Source organism: Borostomias antarcticus (assembly GCF_949987555.1).
Source record: "Borostomias antarcticus genome assembly, chromosome: 6".
In the NCBI taxonomy this organism is placed as follows: domain Eukaryota; kingdom Metazoa; phylum Chordata; class Actinopteri; order Stomiiformes; family Stomiidae; genus Borostomias; species Borostomias antarcticus.
Genome location: NC_140239.1, coordinates 4,205,649 through 4,226,358, shown reverse-complemented (window position 1 = coordinate 4,226,358; position 20,710 = coordinate 4,205,649). Strand labels below are relative to the sequence as shown.

At 47.7% G+C, this 20,710-nt stretch overlaps 1 protein-coding gene across 7 annotated transcripts; it reads right to left on the bottom strand.

Annotated features, from left to right (window-relative positions):
• Positions 1-137: 137 nt before the first annotated feature.
• tsc1a (TSC complex subunit 1a) lies at positions 138-13,506 on the bottom strand. Of its 7 annotated transcripts, none has more exons than XM_084440184.1 (22): positions 13,377-13,506; positions 12,606-12,820; positions 12,341-12,444; positions 10,293-10,445; positions 9,600-9,744; positions 9,349-9,503; positions 8,775-8,848; positions 7,561-7,748; positions 7,252-7,349; positions 6,531-6,699; positions 6,252-6,343; positions 5,921-5,987; positions 5,581-5,685; positions 4,602-5,211; positions 4,308-4,378; positions 3,455-3,621; positions 2,841-3,023; positions 2,239-2,349; positions 1,919-2,041; positions 1,363-1,550; positions 1,036-1,209; positions 138-767 (listed from the first exon to the last, which is right to left on the bottom strand). In XM_084440184.1, exons 2-22 carry the CDS (start codon positions 12,715-12,717, stop codon positions 149-151), a joined length of 3,708 nt encoding a protein of 1,235 aa, XP_084296310.1. In that variant the 5' UTR covers positions 12,718-12,820; positions 13,377-13,506; the 3' UTR covers positions 138-148. The 7 variants fall into 7 exon arrangements, with proteins under 7 accessions (XP_084296310.1, XP_084296313.1, XP_084296314.1 ...); XM_084440187.1 differs by having other exon boundaries at positions 138-755; XM_084440188.1 differs by having other exon boundaries at positions 2,239-2,337.
• Positions 13,507-20,710: the final 7,204 nt, after the last annotated feature.

The window sequence follows — 20,710 nt, the reverse complement described above, 5'->3', positions numbered from 1 at the left end:
AGGGAGGCATAACACTGCATTCACAGATCTGTCAGTTGCTTCGGCACCAGCTTATTAGTGGCAGCGGCTCTCCCTCCCCCCATCCCCTCCCCTCCCTTCTTTACTTCCATCTTCCGATCCCCTCCTCCATCCCTCCATCCCCGTCTCCTCAGCTGTGCTCCTGCTGGGACTCATTGTAGTCCATGATGCTGAGGACGTGTCTCCTCTGGCGGGCGGCGACCTGCTGGGGCCCCGGAGGGCCCGTCTGGCTCGGAGCCGTCTGGGCGTGGCCCTCTGGGAGGGGGCCGGCGGCTGGACCCTGGGGAGGGGTCAGGGCGCTGGACGGGGCGTTCCCGGGGTCTGGAGGCTGCCCCCCACCCTCCCTCGTCTCCGGGCCGAGGGAGAGGCCGGCGAGCTGGGCCTCGGCCACGGCCACCTGCCCCTCGCCGTCCTCACAATGGCTCTCGCTCTTGTTTCGGAAGAGCTCCCTGGCGTGCATGCCCAGGAAGGACTTGGCGCTGGGGTAGGAGCCCACGGCGAGCGGGGAGTCGGCAGGGGAGAGGGAGAGGGGGGAGGAGGCCAGGTGGTGGTGGGGGGAGGAGGCGGCCAGCCGCGGGGGGGACACGTCGGTCATCGGCTCATCCAGGCTCCCGTTGAAGCTGGCGGTCGTGGAGGACTGGGTGGTCCCCCCCGGGGTGAGAGCGCTTCCGGGGGAGGTGGAGCTCGCTTGGCTCGCTCTCTCCAGGCTGCCCTGGGATGCTGGCACGCCACTGCTGCTGCCATTTGGCCTGGCACAGGCACGCACACACACACACACACACGCACACACACGTCAGCTAGCGCAACACAGCGATTCTGTCGCTGTCCACTGACACACAACTAGGCCTACGACAGACACGGGACATCGGCTAAGAGAAAACCATTATATCCCAGTCTAAAGATAGACCTCCGTACATATAGATATTAGAGCGAACTGCACCAGTATGTAAATACAGCAGTGTGACATCATCGCTGAGCCTTGAGGGAGCTATAGGGGTCAGATTTAAGCCTGGTCACCTGGAGGGGCTGCGTCCGCAGGCCTGGACGTCTGCGGGCTCGGGGAGGCTGTTGGAGGCCTGGGTCTGGGTCTCCAGGTCCAGCTGGCTGTACAGCTGCAGCATCTCGGTCTGCAGGGCCTGAGTGACGCAGCGGAGAGACAGGTAGCAGCTCTCCGACGCCTGCAGCTGACCCCTGGAGAGGGAGGGAGGGAGGGATGTAGGTAGGCAAACACGGACACACAAGCACAAACAAAAAAAAGAGACACTTTTAGCGTTGATTTAACAATCCAAAATCTGTTTTTAGTGTGCGTGTTTGTGTGTTTTTGTGTGGGTCTCTGTCCCTCACTTGGCCTGGGCCTTGACGTCCTCCAGGAACTTCTTCTGCTCCAGGATGAGGTGCTCCTTCTTGGCCAGCTGGGCCTCCAGGTCTGTGATGCGCTGCTGGGCCGCCTCCAGGCACTGGGACTGCTGCACCTCGCTCTGACGAAGACGCTCCGCCTCCTTACCCAGAGACCACTGCAGCATGCGCAGCTCCTGCGCGGAGAGAGAATGAGAGAGAGAGAGGGAGAGAGAGAAGGAGGGAGAGAGAGAGAGAGGAGAGGAGAGAGACAGAGAAAGAGGAGAGGAGAGAGAAAGAGAGAGAGGAGAGAAAGAGCAGAGAGGAGAGAGAAAGAGAGAGAGGAGAGAAAGAGACAAAGAGAAAGAGAGAGAGGAGAGAAAGAGACAAAGAGAGAGAGGAGAGAAAGAGACAAAGAGAGAGAGAGAAAGAGGAGAGAGAGAGAGAGATAGAGGAGAGAGAGAGAGACTTCTACAGATCAGTCAAAGCAACTTGGTAAGGTTCATGATGAAGTTGACCAACACTGATCGGGTTTTCCCAGGTGAGGTTTCGATCTGGCCGTTACCTCGCTGGACTCGGGGCCACACCTTCGCACCTCCTCCATGCAGAGCTTGTTGGTCTCCCCTAGGAGGAGCAGCTGCTTGTTCAGCAGGTACATCTGCTGCTGCAGCTCCTCGCTGTTACTCAGCTGGAGAGGAGGAAGATGAGGATGAGGACGGTGCTCAAATCAAATAAATCATCACAGTGAAGTGATTTCTTTTGCCACCACAACGCAATTTGCACTAATTTTGTTTTGAAGCAATACCGTTAAAAAGCAAATAAACTAAAAAAGTTCAGTTTGTTTATAAACAAGGTGCTCGAGCAGGTTGGGTGCTTTGACCCCACCTTGAGTGACAGCTGGGTAAGCTGGTGTCCTGCATTGTAAGCCTCGTTATTGGCCATCTGAAGCTCCGCCTCCAGATCCCCCATCCTGCTTTGGCACTCCTGTAACTCGCTCTGGGCACAACCAATCACAAGCCGCCATTATAGCTGATTAACAAGTGCACAATAAACTTGCTGTTCATCACCAAAATGGACACAATTTAGAAAGATAAATCAACTGCTCATGGTGTATCATCGTTGATATCATCAATTTAGTAAATATCCGATTTCACAGGGGACAGTAACTATGCAGTGGATAGCCTCTGCTACATACATGTATACATACGTACGTACGTGAGTATGTGTGTGTGTGTGTGATACAGCATATATGTGTGTGTGTGCGTGATACAGCATATGTGTGTGTGTGTGTGTGTGTGTGTGTGTGTGTGTGTGATACAGCATGTGTTTGTGAGTGTGTGTGTGTGCATGATACAGCATGTGTGTGTGTGTGTGTGCGTGCGTGATACAGCATGTGTGTGTGTGCGTGATACAGCATATGTGTGTGTGTGATACAGCATGTGTGTGTGTGTGTGTGTGTGTGTGCGTGCGCACGTGTGTGTGTGTACCTGTAGTTTCTGAGCCTTGGTGTAGTACTCGTGGTGCTGCTGCTGCAGCAGGTGTATCTGTCCGTGCAGGCGGGAGGTCTCGGCCTGCGCCTCCTGCTTCAGCAGCCGGGAGCGCTGCTGCTCCTCCTGCAGGCTGGCCTGGAGGGACTGGACCTCCACCTCCTGCAGCTTCAGCTGGGCCTTCTGACCGCCGGGGCCAGGGGGGGACGACAGGGCATCAGAAACGCCATCTCAATCAAAAACCTCACTCAGACATGCAAAGTCTGGAGGAGTGAAGAAGGTGACGTGATCTGACACTAAAGTCACATAGAGGGGATCCGGGGACATCCACGTGAGTGACATGGTTGACACTAAGAACGGGGATTGTAGCCGAAAGGCGATGAGTTTGCAGGTCTGTACGCTCGTCTATGGAACTTGATACTTTACTATACAGGGAACTGGACCCATGATATTTGGGGAAAGTGAACTGACAGTTGCTCTAACTGCCGACTAATCAATCACTTGAGGTTTGACAAAGTGTACGGTGGCTAGCAGTGAGAGGGCGCGTCGCCATGGGTAACAGAGTGCGAGGGCGAGTTGCCGCGGGCGACGGTGCGTGTGGGATGCGTCGTTACCATGGAGTTGTTCTGCTCCTCCATGGCGGTGGCGTTGATGATGCGCCTGAGGAGGCGGCGGTTGCGGATGGCGTGCTGCTCTCTCTTGTATCGCTCGTACTGCAGCTGGTTGTGCAGGAGGAGCAGCTGGCTGCGCACTGTCTGCAGCTCGTCCTGAGGGGTGGAGCCTGACGCAGAACCAGGAAGTACAACACAAGACACAAATGTCCCACGATGTCCATTATTATTACAAGACTGGCTGGAATTACTTGGTCAATGAGACAAAAGTAAGTCAAATTTGCAAACGAAAAGCTATAACTCTTAACTTTAACATTCAGTTTTAATCATGCAGCTGGACAGGCCATTTCGGCGAGTTAAAAGGTCAGTTTGATTCAGAGGATTGAAGACATCAGATGAGAACCAGCGAGAGAGACCAGCCTACAGACGGCTCCCCACTGACCGACAGAGTAGACCCGAGGAAAACATGCACTTGCGTTCTACTTCTAGTACTCAAGTGCACTTGATTTCTCTCTTCTGGTATGCCATGCTGTCCAAGCGTTTGGGACCACCCCTTTAACGTTTCCATTGTGTCGCATATCTATCAAGGTAAATCAAGTGCGCCTTAAGTATTTAAGAACAGTATTTAAGAGGTAAGAAAAGAGTGTAATAAGCCAGGTTGGGGATACATGAACTGTTGCAGGTAAGGAGGTTGAGACAGGGGTCCTGCAGGTGAAAAGAAAGACAGGTGAACGAACGACAGTCCGGGGGAGATAGAGAGACGCGGGGGCAGGGAGGCAGGATGGACAGGGCAGAAACAGGACAGCTCTGGTCCTCCCCAGCGAAGCCTAGAGAGGGTTCATTAATTCTGCTGTACCTTTGGCTTTCACACTCTGTTGTTTACCTCCAAAGTGAGTCCAGTCCACCGACTTGTTTGGCATTGGTAGTCTGTAAACAAACAAACAAACACACAAACACAGAGAGAGAGAGAGAGGGAGGGAGAGAGAGAGAGAGAGAGAGAGAGAGAGAGAGAGAGAGAGGATAGCTATGGCTCACTGGTCTGTGTATATGTCAAACTACATCAACAGTGCTAAGGTTAGATTTAGTTAACACGCTCAGAGGACAATGAAGCTTGTTATGGATGGACGGATGGACGGATGGACGGACTCACCTCTTCATGACTTTATCATGGGCTTCGTGGCCTTGCTGAATGAGACGATCCAGAACTTCCAGGGGGGACATGACCACCACATCCTCCCCTTCCTCCTCCCTCTCTTCTCCTCCTCCTCCTCTTCCTCCTCCTCCCTCCTTCTCTCGCTCTGCTCCAGCCCTCTGGGACACTTCCCAGGTCTTGCGGCTCACGAACAGAGAGGCGGCCCGGGGCAGCGCCAGCTCAAACAGGGGCTCGTAGGGCGGGGCGGAGTCCCTGAAAGGACTGGGTGAGAACATGCTGGGATTGGCCAGCCCTGAACCCTCCTCTTCGGACCCCCGGTAGGGGCTTTGGCCGCCGGGCAGTAGGCTGTCGATGGGGGTGAAGCAAGGCCGGAAAGACCAGGGCAGCGAGCTGTCGGCCGCGCCCGCCGCGCCGTCGCCTCTGTCGGGCACGGAGACCAGGCGCTGGGGGTCCTTGTTGAGGCTCTGGTTGGAGGCGGAGAGCGGTTGCCCCTGGCGACCCGTCAGAGTCTCTGTGGTGCCGCAGAAGGAGCTGTCGGCGCCGGTCGGGGTCGCTGTGACGTCATGCGTGGGCTTGGTCAGCTTCAAGAGCTCCTCTGTGATGGCGTCTGATTGGAAGACGGAAAGAACAGAGGCGGAGTTTGCGGTACGTTCGCAGAACAGAAGCGAAGTTCATGCGTTACTTCATTTAAATGACTTCCAACTGTTTCCCATGCAGTGTTGCTACTCGTTAAGTGGTGACTCGTTAGCGGTGACTCCTTAATCGGTGACTCGTTAGTGTTGATGTCCTGTGCCTGCTACTCGTTAAGTGGTGACTCGTTAGTGGTGATGTCCTGTGCCTGCTACTCATTAAGTGGTGACTCGTTAGTGGTGACTCATTAAGTGGTGACTCGTTAAGTGGTGACTTGTTAAGTGGTGACTCGTTAAGTGGTGACTCGTTAGTGGTGAAGTCCTGTGCCTAGTGGGTAGCGCTTCACCTTCGTCCCCCTCTCTCCTGGTTCCCTGGCTGAGGTCCAGGTCCTGCTCCTTCATGAAGTCAGAGAGCTCCGTCAGAGACATGTTCCTCACCCTCTCTCCCACGCCTGGCAGACAGGACACGAGTATGGTTATGACACACTATAGACAAAGTGCTCTTCACACCTTCTCCTCCAGGAAGCAACTTAGGGCTGATATATTACACACACACACACACACACACACGCACGCAGACACACAGACACACACAAGCCGAACACCATTTACATACTCTCAAAATGAAGATGAGGATTCATCTGTGTTTGAGAGAGAGAGAGAAGGTGTGGGAGGAGCAGAGCTGACCTTTAGTGTTGTTGTTGACAACCTCGGGGTTGCTTCTCTCCACCTCTCCTATTGGTCGCTGCTTCTGCTGTCAGGAAGTGTAACAGTGAGTGAACTGCAGTCATAGGCCATGTCCACGGAGTGTACCATAAGTTGGTTTTAGCAGCTTTGTGAATAGGTTTTAAGAGGGAACTCTTAGCTAGGAACTTTTAGTGCGATACAGGAGTACTAAGATGAGTGAGAGAGATTTGTGAATGCCAGCTCAGGATCACACAGAAGAAATAGGCTAAGAGAAAAATATTTAGTCACTAGCTGTGTCCTAGCTACTGATAGCAGTGTGAGTGGTGTGTACCTGGTTGTCAGTGTCGGGCGGTAGACTGACGTGCTCATACTCATCAAACAGTGTGGCGGCAAGGGTGGTGGCTGAGGAGGGACATTTCACACCTGAGGTGACACAACAAACAACATGCATCTCTAGACTGCTTCATTCAGAAGAAACAAGACGCACAAGAATGAAGCGCCCGTTCTGGAGACCTTGGACATAGTATTGTACTGCAGCGCAAAAGTATTGCGTTGCCTTGAATCGTATTGCATAGAGACAGGTGCAGAGCCCCTGGTAGAGAAGGCAGACCTGATCCACTGGGCGTCCTGCTTGGGGGGTGCGTGGAACTCTGGGAGAGTTCCGGAACGTTGGTGGGGGAGATTCCGCGGGAGGTGGGGGGCGTGGTCATGCCGCACTCGGAGGAGGGGCTCCAGATGGACTCCTTGATCCCAGAAGAGTCCGCTTCAGAGCCCTGGCTCTGGACAAAGAGTGGGACACGGTTATACTAGATCCACACGGGACACCCGGCCCTCCCTTTCAAACTCAAATGTAATTGATTACATATTGTCTCCCTGGTAAACCATGTGTCTGTGTGTGGACCTCTAGTCAACCTGCGACATGGGCCCATGGTGCAGTGTTCTGTTGGGGGCCCAAGGTGCAGTGTTCTGTTGGGGGCCCATGGTGCAGTGTTCTGTTAGGGGCCCGTGGTGCAGTGTTCTGTTAGGGGCCCGTGGTGCAGTGTTCTGTTAGGGGCCCGTGGTGCAGTGTTCTGTTAGGGGCTGGTGGTGCAGTGTTCTGTTAGGGGCCCATGGTGCAGTGTTCTGTTAGGGGCCCGTGGTGCAGTGTTCTGTTAGGGGCCCAAGGTGCAGTGTTCTGTTAGGGGCCCAAGGTGCAGTGTTCTGTTAGGGGCCCGTGGTGCAGTGTTCTGTTAGGGGCCCGTGGTGCAGTGTTCTGTTAGGGGCCCATGGTGCAGTGTTCTGTTGGGGGCCCATGGTGCAGTGTTCTGTTAGAGGAAGTACTGTAGACGTACCTGTAGGAAGGAGGGCTGTGGGCTGCAGACCGAGGGCTGAAGGAGGGACAGGGACAGAGGGGGCCGGCCCACCGAGAGGGGGGTGGAGGCGGAGCTTCCTGTGGAGGAAACGCAAAGCGCACACTGAAACACACAACCCTGTGAACACATGAATCACACAACCCTGTGAACACATGAATAGCCCAACCCTATGACCGCTGGTGTGAATGCTATAAAACACAGCTGTGAGTAGATTTATAGTTGGATAACTATAATATGAAATACCAGACTCTAGTGTACAGCAGGGGTGGGGCAGTGTGCGGTTCTGACCGTAGCTGTTGTGCAGGTCAGTGTAGGGGCTGGAGGTGCTGTCCAGGGGTCGTAGCGGGCGGTGGTGGGGTTGGGGGGACAGGTAGTCCGGCATGCTGGAGTAGCCCTCCTCACACGACGACTCTTTGGGGTCCAGGGACACTTTGGCACATTCTATCACGATGTCGTGGATCTCAAACCTCTTCCACCTGCCCGGGGAGGGATGTGTGGGGGGTTATACAGCATTTTATACTGAGTTTTCTCCCCCCTATCTCAGAATGATAATCGGGTGCAGCCAGACCCTTCTCCAGCACTGGAATGAAGTGTGGAGAAAGGTCTGGTTATGCAAGACTACTTTTTAATGGATATGGCAGACCTGGAGGATCATTAAGCATTTGTTAACTATGCCTCGTTGTTCTAGAGCAGGGGTGTCAAACTCTGGCCCGCGGGCCAATTTTGGCCCGCAGTGTAATTATATTTGGCCCGCGAGGCAATACCAAATGACTACTAGAGCTGGCCCGCCAGAATTATACAGCGCATTCACCGCTAATACTACAAATCTCATAATGCTCTGGTGTTGTTTTGGCGCGTCAATCAAGACAGGACCCAGAAACGCCCTCTCTTCTGTGACAGTAGTCATAGCAATCTCATACTACAACTGTAACCGTGTTACCCCTTCTTAAAAATGGCGAAAAGAAAGGCAGAAAACAGAAGCTTTACGTTATGTAACGTCTCACTGTGATAGAGACACCTGTGTTGACCTAGCCGGCCTCTGTGTTTGCTCTGTTCCTGTTCATTCAATCCTGTCTGCCTTCTTGCCGGCCTGTCTGCCTGCCTGTCTGCCTGCCTGTCTGCCTGTCTGTCTGCATGCCAGCTGTCTGTCTGTCTGCCTAGCTGTAGGACAGTCAGGGTTTTACAAGCTTCCCTACTGAGCAGATGGAGCACCAACACTTGTGTCTGAGGGCGTATTCACATATGTTAGTGCACACCATTGATGCGCACCAAAAGCTAAAGTGATAAGTGCATATTCAATGTTAAAGCAAAACTTGTTTGGGTCCATATTAAAATTTTCATTTGTTCAATGTTGGCCCGCGACTTTGTTCAAGTTTTAAATTTTGGCCCACTGTGTATTTGAGTTTGACACCCCTGTTCTAGAGCTACCGTAGCAACATTGTGGTGGCTCCAACCTGCCCCCTTGTGGCCCAGGTGAGAATAGAAACTAAAGGTGCCCTCACCTGGAGGGGTCCAACTCGTAGTCCTGGGTTCCTGTCACCAGCTCTGGATGCACCCGCACATGTTCCAACATCGGCTACGGAACATAGAACAGTTAGAACATAGAACAGTTAGGACATAGGCTATAAAAGTAGGCTATAAAAGTCCCACAGCAGTGTGTGTCCCATATAGGACTATCATTGCATCCTCGCTAGGGCTGGGTTAAATAAAATAAATAAATAATAATAAAATAAATAAATAATAATCTATTAATCGATTCTGAATCAAATGATTCAGAATCGATTCATGAATCCCAAAATCGATCTTTTCTTTAATGAATGAATGAATGAATGAATAAATGAAGGAATGAATTCATTCATTCATTCATTTTTGGAAATCAGTATCGATACCCAGCCCTAGTATTGATGTGTTGCATAACTTGGCAGTCATGTAATTAAGGTTACAGCTAAAAAAAAAAAATGGTTTTAGTAACACTAACCGAATCGATATTGAATCGAATCGTGATAATCGATTTTGAACCTTGTGAATCGGAATCGATTCTTGAAATTCTAATCGATACCCAGCCCTAATCCTCACCTTCACCACTTCCTCAAAGGTGTCCAGGTTCTCCTTCATACTGTAGTGTGAGCGCAGGTAGGACACAAAGTTGCAGGGGTACATGCCATAGAGCCGGTGGAACAGAGAGTACACACTGGCATGGAGGTGGACCAGGTAGACTCCATGGACATGGCCTGTGACAGACAGACCAACAGAGAGAGAGAATAGGTTGGTAGAGACAGTCAGACGTTTCACATGGGAAAACTTGAAACTAGGGATCGCTCAGTCACCTGGGTTTTTCAGGCTCCAGGAAGCCAGGCGACCAAAGATGTCGAAGAAGTCGTAGATGTGCTGCTTCCCCGCCTGAGGGATCATGGGTAATAAGGTGATAAGCACCAGGACTCCTGTTATCAACACCACCACGTCAGAGTCCGTCTGCAGGCAGGGGCGGAGAGACAGAACAGGCCATGAGTACAAACCAAAAACATTTCATACACTAGAGAGAGCGAGAGTAGCATGACAATGACTACATAATCTAACAGTAGGGGAACACATTCATGTCAGAGAAAAGACATTAGCTGTGTTTGGAATCGCTCCCTCGTTCCCTCACTCCCTATATAGGGTTCACCATGTAGTGAACTACCTAGCGAACGGAGAAAATGTAGGGTACATGCACTGTTCCCTGCAAATCAAGGGGTAATAAATAGTGGACTATATAGGGAATGAAAATTCCGTGGAGAATTCGGACACTACAAACAAAATGGCTGACGCCCTATATAGTGCACTATATAGTGAATAGGGAGCGATTCAGAACACAGCTTATGACTCATATTTGTAAAGCTTCTCAGAGTAGGGGTGTGCTGACTGATCCAGGATCAGCTGTTCCTTTTGAATGAAATGATATGAAGTGTGGGACCTGATCCTAGATCAGCACTCCTACTCTGCGATGGGCCTATGGGTGCTACAACAGAACCTTCCGGTACCTTAAGGCATTTGAGTAGGGAGGCCAGCAGTGGGAAGCGGGTGATCTTGTGCATCCATGAGGGCTGCCGGCGAATGACGTTCCCCAGCAGAGTGAGTGCCGCCAGGCGACACGGCGGTCGCCCCAGACTCTCGTTCAGCTTGTCCAGCAGGTGCTGGGGAGAGACACACACACGTGAGAGACACACACACATTTAACAGAATACCAGTGACAATTAGGGCTGTCCTGAATACCATTTTACAGGCTTCAAATACTCTTTGGTGTGAACGAACGAATACCGAATTCTACTTGTTCTCGACCTGTAGATGGGAGCGTTGCATAGTCTATATATCTACTGGTGACAAGCTGAGCACGGAGAATGGTACCAACTAGACCAAGATCTCGACAGATCCCTCAGAACATTAGTCAGACCCTGTATCTAGCTATATTTGCTATTGAAGAAGAACACCAACAATGCCAAAATACTGTGCAATTAGTGAGTGAGTGAGTTTCCATCGGCTGCCAGAATGCCGAAAAAAGTCCAAAGAACTCAGGTGTTGAATATTGTTGATTTTCAGAGAAATTTGTTTTAATATGATCCTGTTAGCTATTTCCTAATTATGATGATTGACCTCTGAGTATGGCTGTCGGCTTGAGTTTTCGGTAAGCAACAGTGTCCCTCTTCCATAGACTTATGAGATGAAGACATTCCATGGCTGGTACACTCTGGGCCAAACACCATTGTTGTGGTTAGAGATAAAGGCCTGGGCGCCGAGGCGGCGTAGGTTAATGGGTCAAAACAAGGCCACAGAAGAGACCAGAGAGACAGTCTTATCGGAGAAGAGACGAGGGAGGGGGGACACTCAAACCACATAAGAACGTTGCAACGAGACCAATGCTTTGATTTGGGTTCAGACAGCATACAGAGAGGTCAACTGTACATTAGGCATGCCATCGTCTTTTGTATGTCAAACCTCCTGTAATAAATCGCTTTTGCTGAGGCTCAAATCCCGTGTTGGAGAGATTCATTTGGAATACACCTGAAAAGGAGACACTGGACTGTGTGGTATTGTGTGAGATTGGGGCCGTCTTTTATTGGAAAAAAAAAACACAACGCAGAGCTAATCAAGGACAATAATAAAAGACAACGAGATTCATCACAGGTAAATGAAACATCTGTGTGTTGGTTGTCATCTTTTGTGTGAGTGTGTGCGATTGCATATTTTTCGTTTTGTTGAACTAACTTTATAGGGTAGGCTAGAGCTAGAGGGTTAGCATGGTGCACCCGCCTCGAGTCCCTATTTTTTGTAGACCTGGTTATTTTGCTTCCGGGGACTTGTCGACACGTTTCGACACGGCAAAACCCCGGAAGTGACGACTTTGTGAACATGCTTTGTTTACATTGAGCAACTATAGTCAAGGAAACCACATTTTTCTTTATTGTTTTGTGGGTGTCTAGTTGTTGAGCCCAATATTGTTCTAGGGTGGAATTCTCCTTTAACCATGCAATACGGTTGGTGTGTGTGTGTGTACAGTACTTGAATGTGTGTGTGTTGCTGCATTCCATTTGTCTGGGAAGTGGTGAGGTGGGAGACACGAAGAACGACGTCACCCATCGCGGTACAGTAGACAACGTTAGCTAGCTTTGTTTGCCCAACCAGTAGTACCACGACACGGTATTTTGCGCATACAAAAGTGGTTGCGAACTTGTCCTCAGATAACAGTTGGGGAATACTGTGTGAACGACTGATTTAATGAGACACAAATAAGACTGAAATGTTAATAAAACAGTATTATTAAAGTTTATTACACAGAGCTGCCATCTTGTTCACGGCTTCCAGGGCTAACTAGGGGTAGGGGCAATTGGTACAGTACGAGTTCACTAGCCGAGAAAACAAGTTGTGAGGAGCGTTCCAGTGAAAACTGTGAATCACGACTTCACGAGCCAAATGTAAAGGAGCATGTGTGTGCCTGAGAGAGACGTAGAGAGAGAGAGAGAGAGAGAGAGAGAGAGAGAGAGAGAGACGTAGAGAGAGAGAGAGAGCGAGAGAGGGGGGGGGTATTGCTCACCTTGTCATGGGGCTCTCTGACAGAGCAGAGCAGCAGGACAGCCTGGGAAGAGCTGGTCTCCAAGTAGTAATCCACCAGGCTGTTTAACAGCACACTCCCCCGATCTGTCAAACACACACAGACATGACAGTGCACAAAGTCAGCTCTGGAGGAGCGAGGGTAGGCGACAATGATCATGACTACATTTAAAGGAGGAAAAGAGTAGAGGGAGGACAGAAATAAAAAAAAAGCAGGTGAAGAGAGTAGAGTATAAATGGTTTCCTACCAGTACCTGAGCTGAGGTGGTCGTTAATGGCAGTTTTGACCTGCTCCAGCTCCTGCAGGTCGGACGAGTCCAGCAGCGGGAGGTCTATCGCGTTGGGCTGCTCCTTCGCCATGGAGGCAGTGAGTCGGTCCACCTAAGTGAGTCGGTCCACCTAGTCTCGGCACCGGGTCTGTCCGTCCTGTCCTGAGGTCACGAGACTGTGGCCAGTGCAGGCACTATGGGTTTAGTCAAATTGCCATCAAACAATGAACCATATTTTATCTTACTTTGGTTTACTAAACAAACATGTCGCTGTCTGAGAAAACCCCCCCGCTGTGCAGTGCAATGTCAATGACGGTGTCGTCACACGTGAGTGCGTGTGTGTGTTAGCTAACGTCAGCTCGCTAGCCATGGAAGTGTGCAAAGGCGAGCACTTTGCTAACGTTAGCTAATAAAGGGTCGTTGTACACTTAACGTTTATCTCTGAAATACAACTTCACACGTTTATATCAAGAGATAAACATATCATCCCTGCATGTGTCGTTGCAGCAAGCCATGGGCACGAGACAGCAATGGTTGAACGGTCAAACTCGACTGGCTATCTTGAAGAGCATTAGCTAGCTAGCTAACGTTATATAGCCACCAAGTTACATTTCATGTCGTGGAGCAGTTTGCACAGAAGACAGTTTACAATTAAATTACTACAAAAACAGGTCCCATGCTGAACTGTCTGCCACTACGTTATAACATAGCACAGCACTGGGTAGTACATTTAAAACTCGAAACATTTACCTTCTACATTTGTTTTTCACCACAGGGCGCAGCCATATTGAGCAACTCCAAAAGCCCCTCCCTCTCTGGCTTAACTCCCCAGTACCAGCGAGCTACAGGGAAATCGTGGGGAAAATCTGCAAGCTGTCAGATTCAGTGTCGACACTCACACATCTGTGAGAATGTTGCTGAAGTAGTAATGTTGAATTGCAAGAATTTCAGCGTTTAACTCTGCAATAAACACACTATTCTACAGCTGCATCGTATGTTCAACGGGTTCATAAACAACTGTCGTAGGGTTGCCAGATTTGACAGTTACCCCTCTGCCAAGGCAAGAGTTTCAAAGCCCTTATATGAACCTGGCAACGCTAGTCTTCTCTCGTGACCGTGCAAAACAGCTAGCCTGGTAAACCAGACTCATCGCGAAATTGTGTCACACACACAAAATCGCTTTGAGTCTGGTTTACCAGGCTAAGGTTATTTGCATAACCCCGGTTCTCTGAGTAACACGGGTGAGTGTCTCACTATGGGAACGCCTCCTGTGTGACCTCAAGGGAAGGGAACAGGGAATGAGGCTGGGACTGGATTGGGACTGGGCTAGAAACTATTGGGACTGGGCTAGAAACTAACGTGGAAACAGAACTAGGGGCTGGGAACTAGAGAAAACTGGTATTGGGACTAGAAGTGGGGAGCTGAACTGCAGTGGTAGAAGCTGAGAGCACAGGGGGGACAAGCAGGGACTAGAAGAGAGGGGTCTAAGCTAGATGGACAGGAGTGGAGTGGAGTGGGACTATGGGTAACTGGTGGCTTGAGTTGGGGCTGGGAGGACTGTCATAGAATTTACATCTGGCCTCAAGACCTTTCTATTCCAAACACCTTAAACCTTTGTTCTCTCTCTCCTTTTGTTATTCACCACCTCCCTCAAACGTTCACATAGACAGGGTGGCCTCAAGGAGGTCCACACACCTAGAAATGTCTACTCCAGAATAACCATCCTTTGTCTCCAAGAAATTGCCGCCTTTTCTCATGTCACATGTCTGTATTCTCGGCCACGCCTGCCATTTCATATGACGTGCAATGAGTTAGCCAATCACATCCTCAAAGCGCCGTACCTGTGTTTTGCTTGAATATAAGGCTGGGCATGACAAGCTTTGAATTCACTTCTTTGGATGAACCACTCTTGTTGCGTTGTCCAGGAAGTCCTTGCGCTCGTATTGTTTTCTCAATAAACCAGACTTAACCTTTTGAGCGAATCTTGGTAAATCCTTTTTGACTAGATCAGTTAAAATCCATTACAGGACACAAACCAAACATCGAAGACAAGACAACAAACACAAAACAGTACACACAAGGAGGCAAAAACACAGTGGTAAGTGCATGGCAAAGATACAAGTGTGCACAAGTGTCTCTGGAGGAAGCGACATGGAGGGTGAGAGTCACTGTGAGGAGAGGCAAGGGCAGTGAGTGGGGGAACAGGGGCTCAGAATCCAGGGACAGGGGCGAGGGTCTGGATCAGGGGTGAGCTGGGGGAAAAAGGGCTGAAGAGTCCAGGGTCTGGACTGGGAGAAGGGGGCGAGCAGGGCGGACCAGGCCAGAACCATAACAGCAGGGCCTGTGGACTCCTAAAAGTTGTTGTTGAAAACTACTGTGATCTACTTGGAAGCCAAGTAGTCCCTGTACTGTGCCTGGCAGCAGCTACACTTTCAGAATGTTTTTGTCAAGTACTTTGCCCTCCTATAACCTCTTTCTCTGGCTGTGTGGGGGTTGTACTGTCACCCGGGTCCTAGTCCGGGTTCCGGCTGCGTTCCGAATCGCAATGTTATGACAAAGTGGTATGTCCCAATGGTATGCATACAAGTATGTACTTTCTAATGGCAGCTGTAGTACTACCGGTAGTAAAAATTACAAGTATGCGTTTCAGAATGCAGCCCATGTTTGGCTTCACTTGCGCTCACCTAATTAAGTCAACACACCTGGCTCTCATCTGTCATCAGCAGCAATATATCAAACTCAGGGTTCTTTCACTTCTATGCAAGATTTATGTTTAAATTACATTAGTTAGTTTCAAGCATTCTTATGCTTATTTTTCGAGTTGCCAACCGAACTTAATATTAACTGCTTTTTTGTCCTGTCTTCCAGTGGGGACCCGACTCCTACAATAAGAGCTGCTTCCTGAGTTTACACCTCACCAGCCTCGATGACCCAGACATCAATCCATGGACTCTCTTAACACTTTTGTTTTTCTTTAAAGGGACTTTTTGTTGAAGCATATCCCATGGTCGTGTGTCTACCTTTGGGTTCCCTAGTTCAGAATAACAGTTTTCTCCAAATAAAAAATAGTCTATATTCAATTCAATAACTCAAACAACTGTTTTGTATGAAACTAATCAGAGAGAAAACTCTTAACAACAGGCATGCATGTATGTGTCATCTCTCATGTTTAACTGGACAAACTTAATTCACAGATGGGCCTGAACACAGAATTCTCAATGTCTCTGATGAGCCGACCTGAGAGAAAAAAATTACCCTACATAGGATCTGACTGTCATGGTTGTGCATGCACAATCACACACACACACACACACACACGCACACACACACACACACACACACACACACACACACACACACACACACACCAGAAAAAGGTTTATTGCAAAGTAGGTTTTCACATACTGTACGAGTAATTTGCTTAGGTCTGTTGGTGCATAACAATGACATAAAAGTGCAACGACAAGCCAAGATAGTGCAAAACACAATACCATACAAAATAACAGTCAAAACAAAATTCCTTGTATGTGGAAACCTACCTGGCCAAAATAAATGTAATTCTGATTCTGATCATCCTGTGACGCTGATACATCGACCCCTGTGGAAATAGGCTAATAGATTATCAAAGTTAATGAAAGGAAATAACAAATAATACACCTTTGATAAACAAAAGTCATAGTTACATTTAAAAAGTACTAAACTAGTTTAATTTCCTCCTTTCAGAGATGTCCTGTTTCAAACTGCCTACATAGATTGAGATTAACAAGCATGATTATTGTGAACTGCTTTGGTTAAGCAACCGACTCATTGACATAATGGTTGTAAGCTCATTATTCTCACAAGAAGCCAAACAAAACAGTCTTAAGATTTAAACTATATGTCAATTAAACCTGATTTGTGACTGGTTTATGAGTCTATATCGCACAATACAGCATAACAGACAGCCAGTGATCACTTGGTAATATAAATACAGTATGTGTCTTTGACAGATTCTAGCCTTCCAACACTGTACAGTATGTGATATCCAGACACTTTAGGTTCCAATGGACAACATCTGAGGCTACAGTTGTCTTGACACTAGCAATGACAGTAGTGCGAGACAGGAAGCTGTGAAGAGGCTGGTCTTCCTGCTGCTCACTGCACTGCTCACAGCTGTATATGGAGGGAGAGCAACACAAAGGAGGTGTGTTAGTGTCAAAATGTGGAGCGCATTTTCCACTTAATTCACTTACAGTACATCTATTGGATATGAGGATATTTCTACTTTATAAGATATTTTTACTACATGAAAAACTAGAAAAGGGCACTCGGAAATTGCAGGCCGCTGTCCATAATGCACGTTGTCAGCATTTACTGTACAGTGTTTGAATGTGTAAGTGGACTGGACTTTTCTAATTTAGAGAGTCTTTAGAAGTCTCTCGATCTCGATATTAACGAAAGTGAAAAATTATGTGTGGATCCACCAAATGGCCTTTCTTGCAATATCAATAAACACCAGATGGCACTTTGGTGCATAATATAACAAGGCCAAATGCCCTATCTATATCTTTCAGTTTAGTTTCAGAAGTTTTTAAGTGAACATTTCACTTTTTTGAGTTTTTATTTTATTTGAAAGGCTACAGGCTGTCTCCCTGGTTTCTGTGTGTGCCGCTGCCGTTTGATGCTTGGTTGATCTTCCCTTTCCCCGGGGTAGACATCCCAAACTGTGAGGCGGGCCTCCCCTGGGGGGCCCCAAAGAAATTCAGGGGAGGCGTGGAGGGATGGTTAGAAAAAGAAAAAAAATGAAAATCATGTTTTTTTATTTTAGAAATTTCTATGGTTTTTATGAATGAAACATGATTTTAAAGATCAGAAAATCTAAATAAATAATGGGAGAGATGTATACTAAATTTGTGGATATTGCACAGAGAGCCTCCCCCCGCAGGCATGAATGTATTGTGCGAAAACATCATAACGTTAACTAGCAACAGGTGCCACCAAGCTAACTTAGCTGCGTAACAATGTTAAAGACAGTGAAAAATAATTTGTGGATCCGCCCTGTGATTTGGATCCGCTCCAAAATGTAATGGGTTCTTGCTTGGCCGATACTACACCCCTCCACCAAGATGCATGAACATCGGTCTGGTAGTTTTGGCGTAATCCTGCTGACTAACGAACTAAAGAACTAACAAACTAACACACAGCACTGAAAACATAACCTCCATCCACAGACTTCGTCCGGTGCACAGGTAACAAAAAGATACTGCTGATATACAGCAGCTGTGAAAAGGTATGCAAATTTTTGTGCAGGTGTGCGTTTACAAAATCATCCTTACATGAACCATCGACTGTCACTGAGGTGGGATCAATGTTGAAAGCTGTGATGGTTGAGGCTGCATTGATCAGAACAGTACCAATCTCAGTGTCAGTGGGGAAAGGTAGCCTGAATGATAGATCCATAGTGTTGATGATTGATCCATTCCTGAGAAGGGAGAGATAAACCATAACATTAAGCTGATAGATGGACAGACAAATCAACAGTAACGTATTGTAAACCTAGTTCCATGAGTGGAGCGAAGCCCCATGGGCAAGCTCCTTATTGGCTTAACCAATCGTGGCTAGCTACTTTGACTGAAGAAAAAAAACATACAGAGCTTTATAGACATATATTGGAGCTCCACAAAAATAATTCTATCAGTGAAGGACAAGACAATCACCTGAAACTCTTCACTGTCAAACTGACAAATGAGATGAACTCCCTTTGATAGAAAGGTTCAAGCTGAAAGGAAAGGAGCAACATGTCTGATACAGATTTTTTTAAATTCCACTCCTGAATTAAATCTTTTGGTTTTCCTGTGCTATTCCCCATTAACTGGTACTGGTATCTCTATGTCATTTTCTACTGGCAGTCTCACCTCTGTTTTAATTAGTAATGCTCTACTTCTAAAAGCTGTAGAGGATGGGTTTGACAAGTCAGTTGTGAAAGTCTCCCCTGCTGATCTAAAAGTTACTTGCACACTTGTGAGTGCAATTGTGGTTGCAGAAGTAGTCGTTGCAGAAGTAGTAGTTGTTGAAGCGGTCGTAATGATGACTGTCTTAATGGTGGGAGTAGCTGTTGAACTTGATGTAGCATTTGTGGTCATATTTGGAGTCCCTGTAAACAAAAAGGAGGAATCATGAGTTGGATCATGAGATAATGATATGAGCCATAAGGAGGCAGTATCATGTTGTGCAATCTGTTGTTCACTCACTTATAACAGTGATAGAGTTGGGATCCACTGAGAGGTTGAATGTAGAGTTTGGATTGGTCACTGCCTCTTTCAGTGTATTGACAATGTCAGTACTCTGTGGTATTTGTTCAGTGGAAGTCGCATTGAACACCAGCTCTACTTCTGCTTCCGTGCTTTCCATCCGTGTTCTGGACACTGGTCTGCAAGGGGTCAAAGTTCAATGGTTAAAAATTGTACAATGAGTGATACAGTGACAATTCAGTCTGAGCTGTTTCAGAAGCCTTTGCACATTTTTTAATTATTTTTGGCACATTAATCTAAAGTGTGCGGAAACAGCACAAAAGTCATATATCTAGCATGATGAACCTTGGCTCCCTAAAAACATAGGTGTTAAGGAGATGCTTTGACAGAATGTAGATATATTAAGAGAAAATACATATTACTGTACATGTATCTCATTTAAAGTAATGAACTCAATGCCTTTTAGAAGTTAAACTTAATTACCTGAATGCGATAACAATTGTCCTGACGAATAGCAAACCATATCTGGTGCGGTAAATCACATCACACTGTCAAGTAAAGCAGTCAAGTAAGTTAGAGAGAATTGAAGTGTAATGATGTATCAAATAGTATGACTTGTACAGTTGTATAAATAATTAACTTAAAATGTAATAATTTAGACTAGAAATATTGAGTCAGTATGCATCAACAATAGACATACAATTTACAATTGACTTACCACTCCAACAATGACTGCTGCAAATGCCTGAAATTCGGAGCTTTGAGGGTTGTTAAAAGCTGGTATGAACACGCGTTGTATGGTGACTTGGAGAGCCACCACTGGAAGGGGAGCAGGAGCTTGGGTTGTGATCATGGTGGTTGTTTGTGTTGTGGATCCTACAGTGACACTTGTGGTTGGTTGACTTGTTGTTGTGGATCCAGCAGAGACAGGTGTGGTTGGTTGAGCACTTGTGGTGGATCCAGCAGTCACAGTTGTGGTTGGTTGGGTAGTCGAGGTGGATCCTACAGGGACAGGTTGAGAAATTGTAGTGGATCCAGCAGTAATAGTTGTGTTTGATTGAGCAGTTGCAGTGGATCCTACAGTGACAGTTGTGGTTGGTGGACTTGTTGTGTATCCGGCAGAGACAGGTGTGGTTGGTTGACTTGTTGTTGTGGATCCAGCAGAGAGAGGTGTGGTTGGTTGAGCACTTGTGGTGGATACAGCAGTCACAGTTGTGGTTGGTTGGGTAGTTGTTGAAGTAGTCGTTGCAGAAGTAGTAGTTGTTGAAGTAGTCGTTGCAGAAGTAGTAGTTTTTGAAGCGGTTGTGGATGGAGCTGTCGTAATGATGACTGTCTTAATGGTGGGAGTAGCTGTTGAACTTGATGTAGCATTTGTGGTCATATTTGGAGTCCCTGTAAACAAAAAGGAGGAATCATGAGTTGGATCATGAGATAATGATATGAGCCATAAGGAGGCAGTATCATGTTGTACAATCTGCTGTTCACTCACTTATAACAGTGATAGAGTTGGGATCCACTGAGAGGTTGAATGTAGAGTTTGGATTGGTCACTGCCTCTTTCAGTGTATTGGCAATGTCAGTACTCTGTGGTATTTGTTCAGTGGAAGTCGCATTGAACACCAGCTCTACTTCTGCTTCCGTGCTTTCCATCCGTGTTCTGGACACGGGTCTGCAAGGGGTCAAAGTTCAATGGTTACAAACTGTACAATGAGTGATGCAGTGACAAATATCTGAGCTGTTTCAGCAGCCTTTACACCAGTTAACTGCATTTTAAAATTATTTTTGGCACATGAGGCTGTGCCATAAACAGCACAAAAGTTGATTATTTAGCACGATGAACCTTGCTTGCATTGCT

Coding starts and splice junctions, on each gene's coding strand:
- tsc1a (XM_084440184.1), bottom strand. CDS start 12,717: ATGGCGAAGGAGCAGCCCAACGCGATAGACCTCCCGCTGCTGGACTCG. Junction 9,504..9,599: donor CTGGAGCCTGAAAAACCCAG/GTGACTGAGCGA, acceptor TGTCTGTCACAG/GCCATGTCCATGGAGTCTAC. Junction 7,749..8,774: donor TACGAGTTGGACCCCTCCAG/GTGAGGGCACCT, acceptor CTCCCCGGGCAG/GTGGAAGAGGTTTGAGATCC.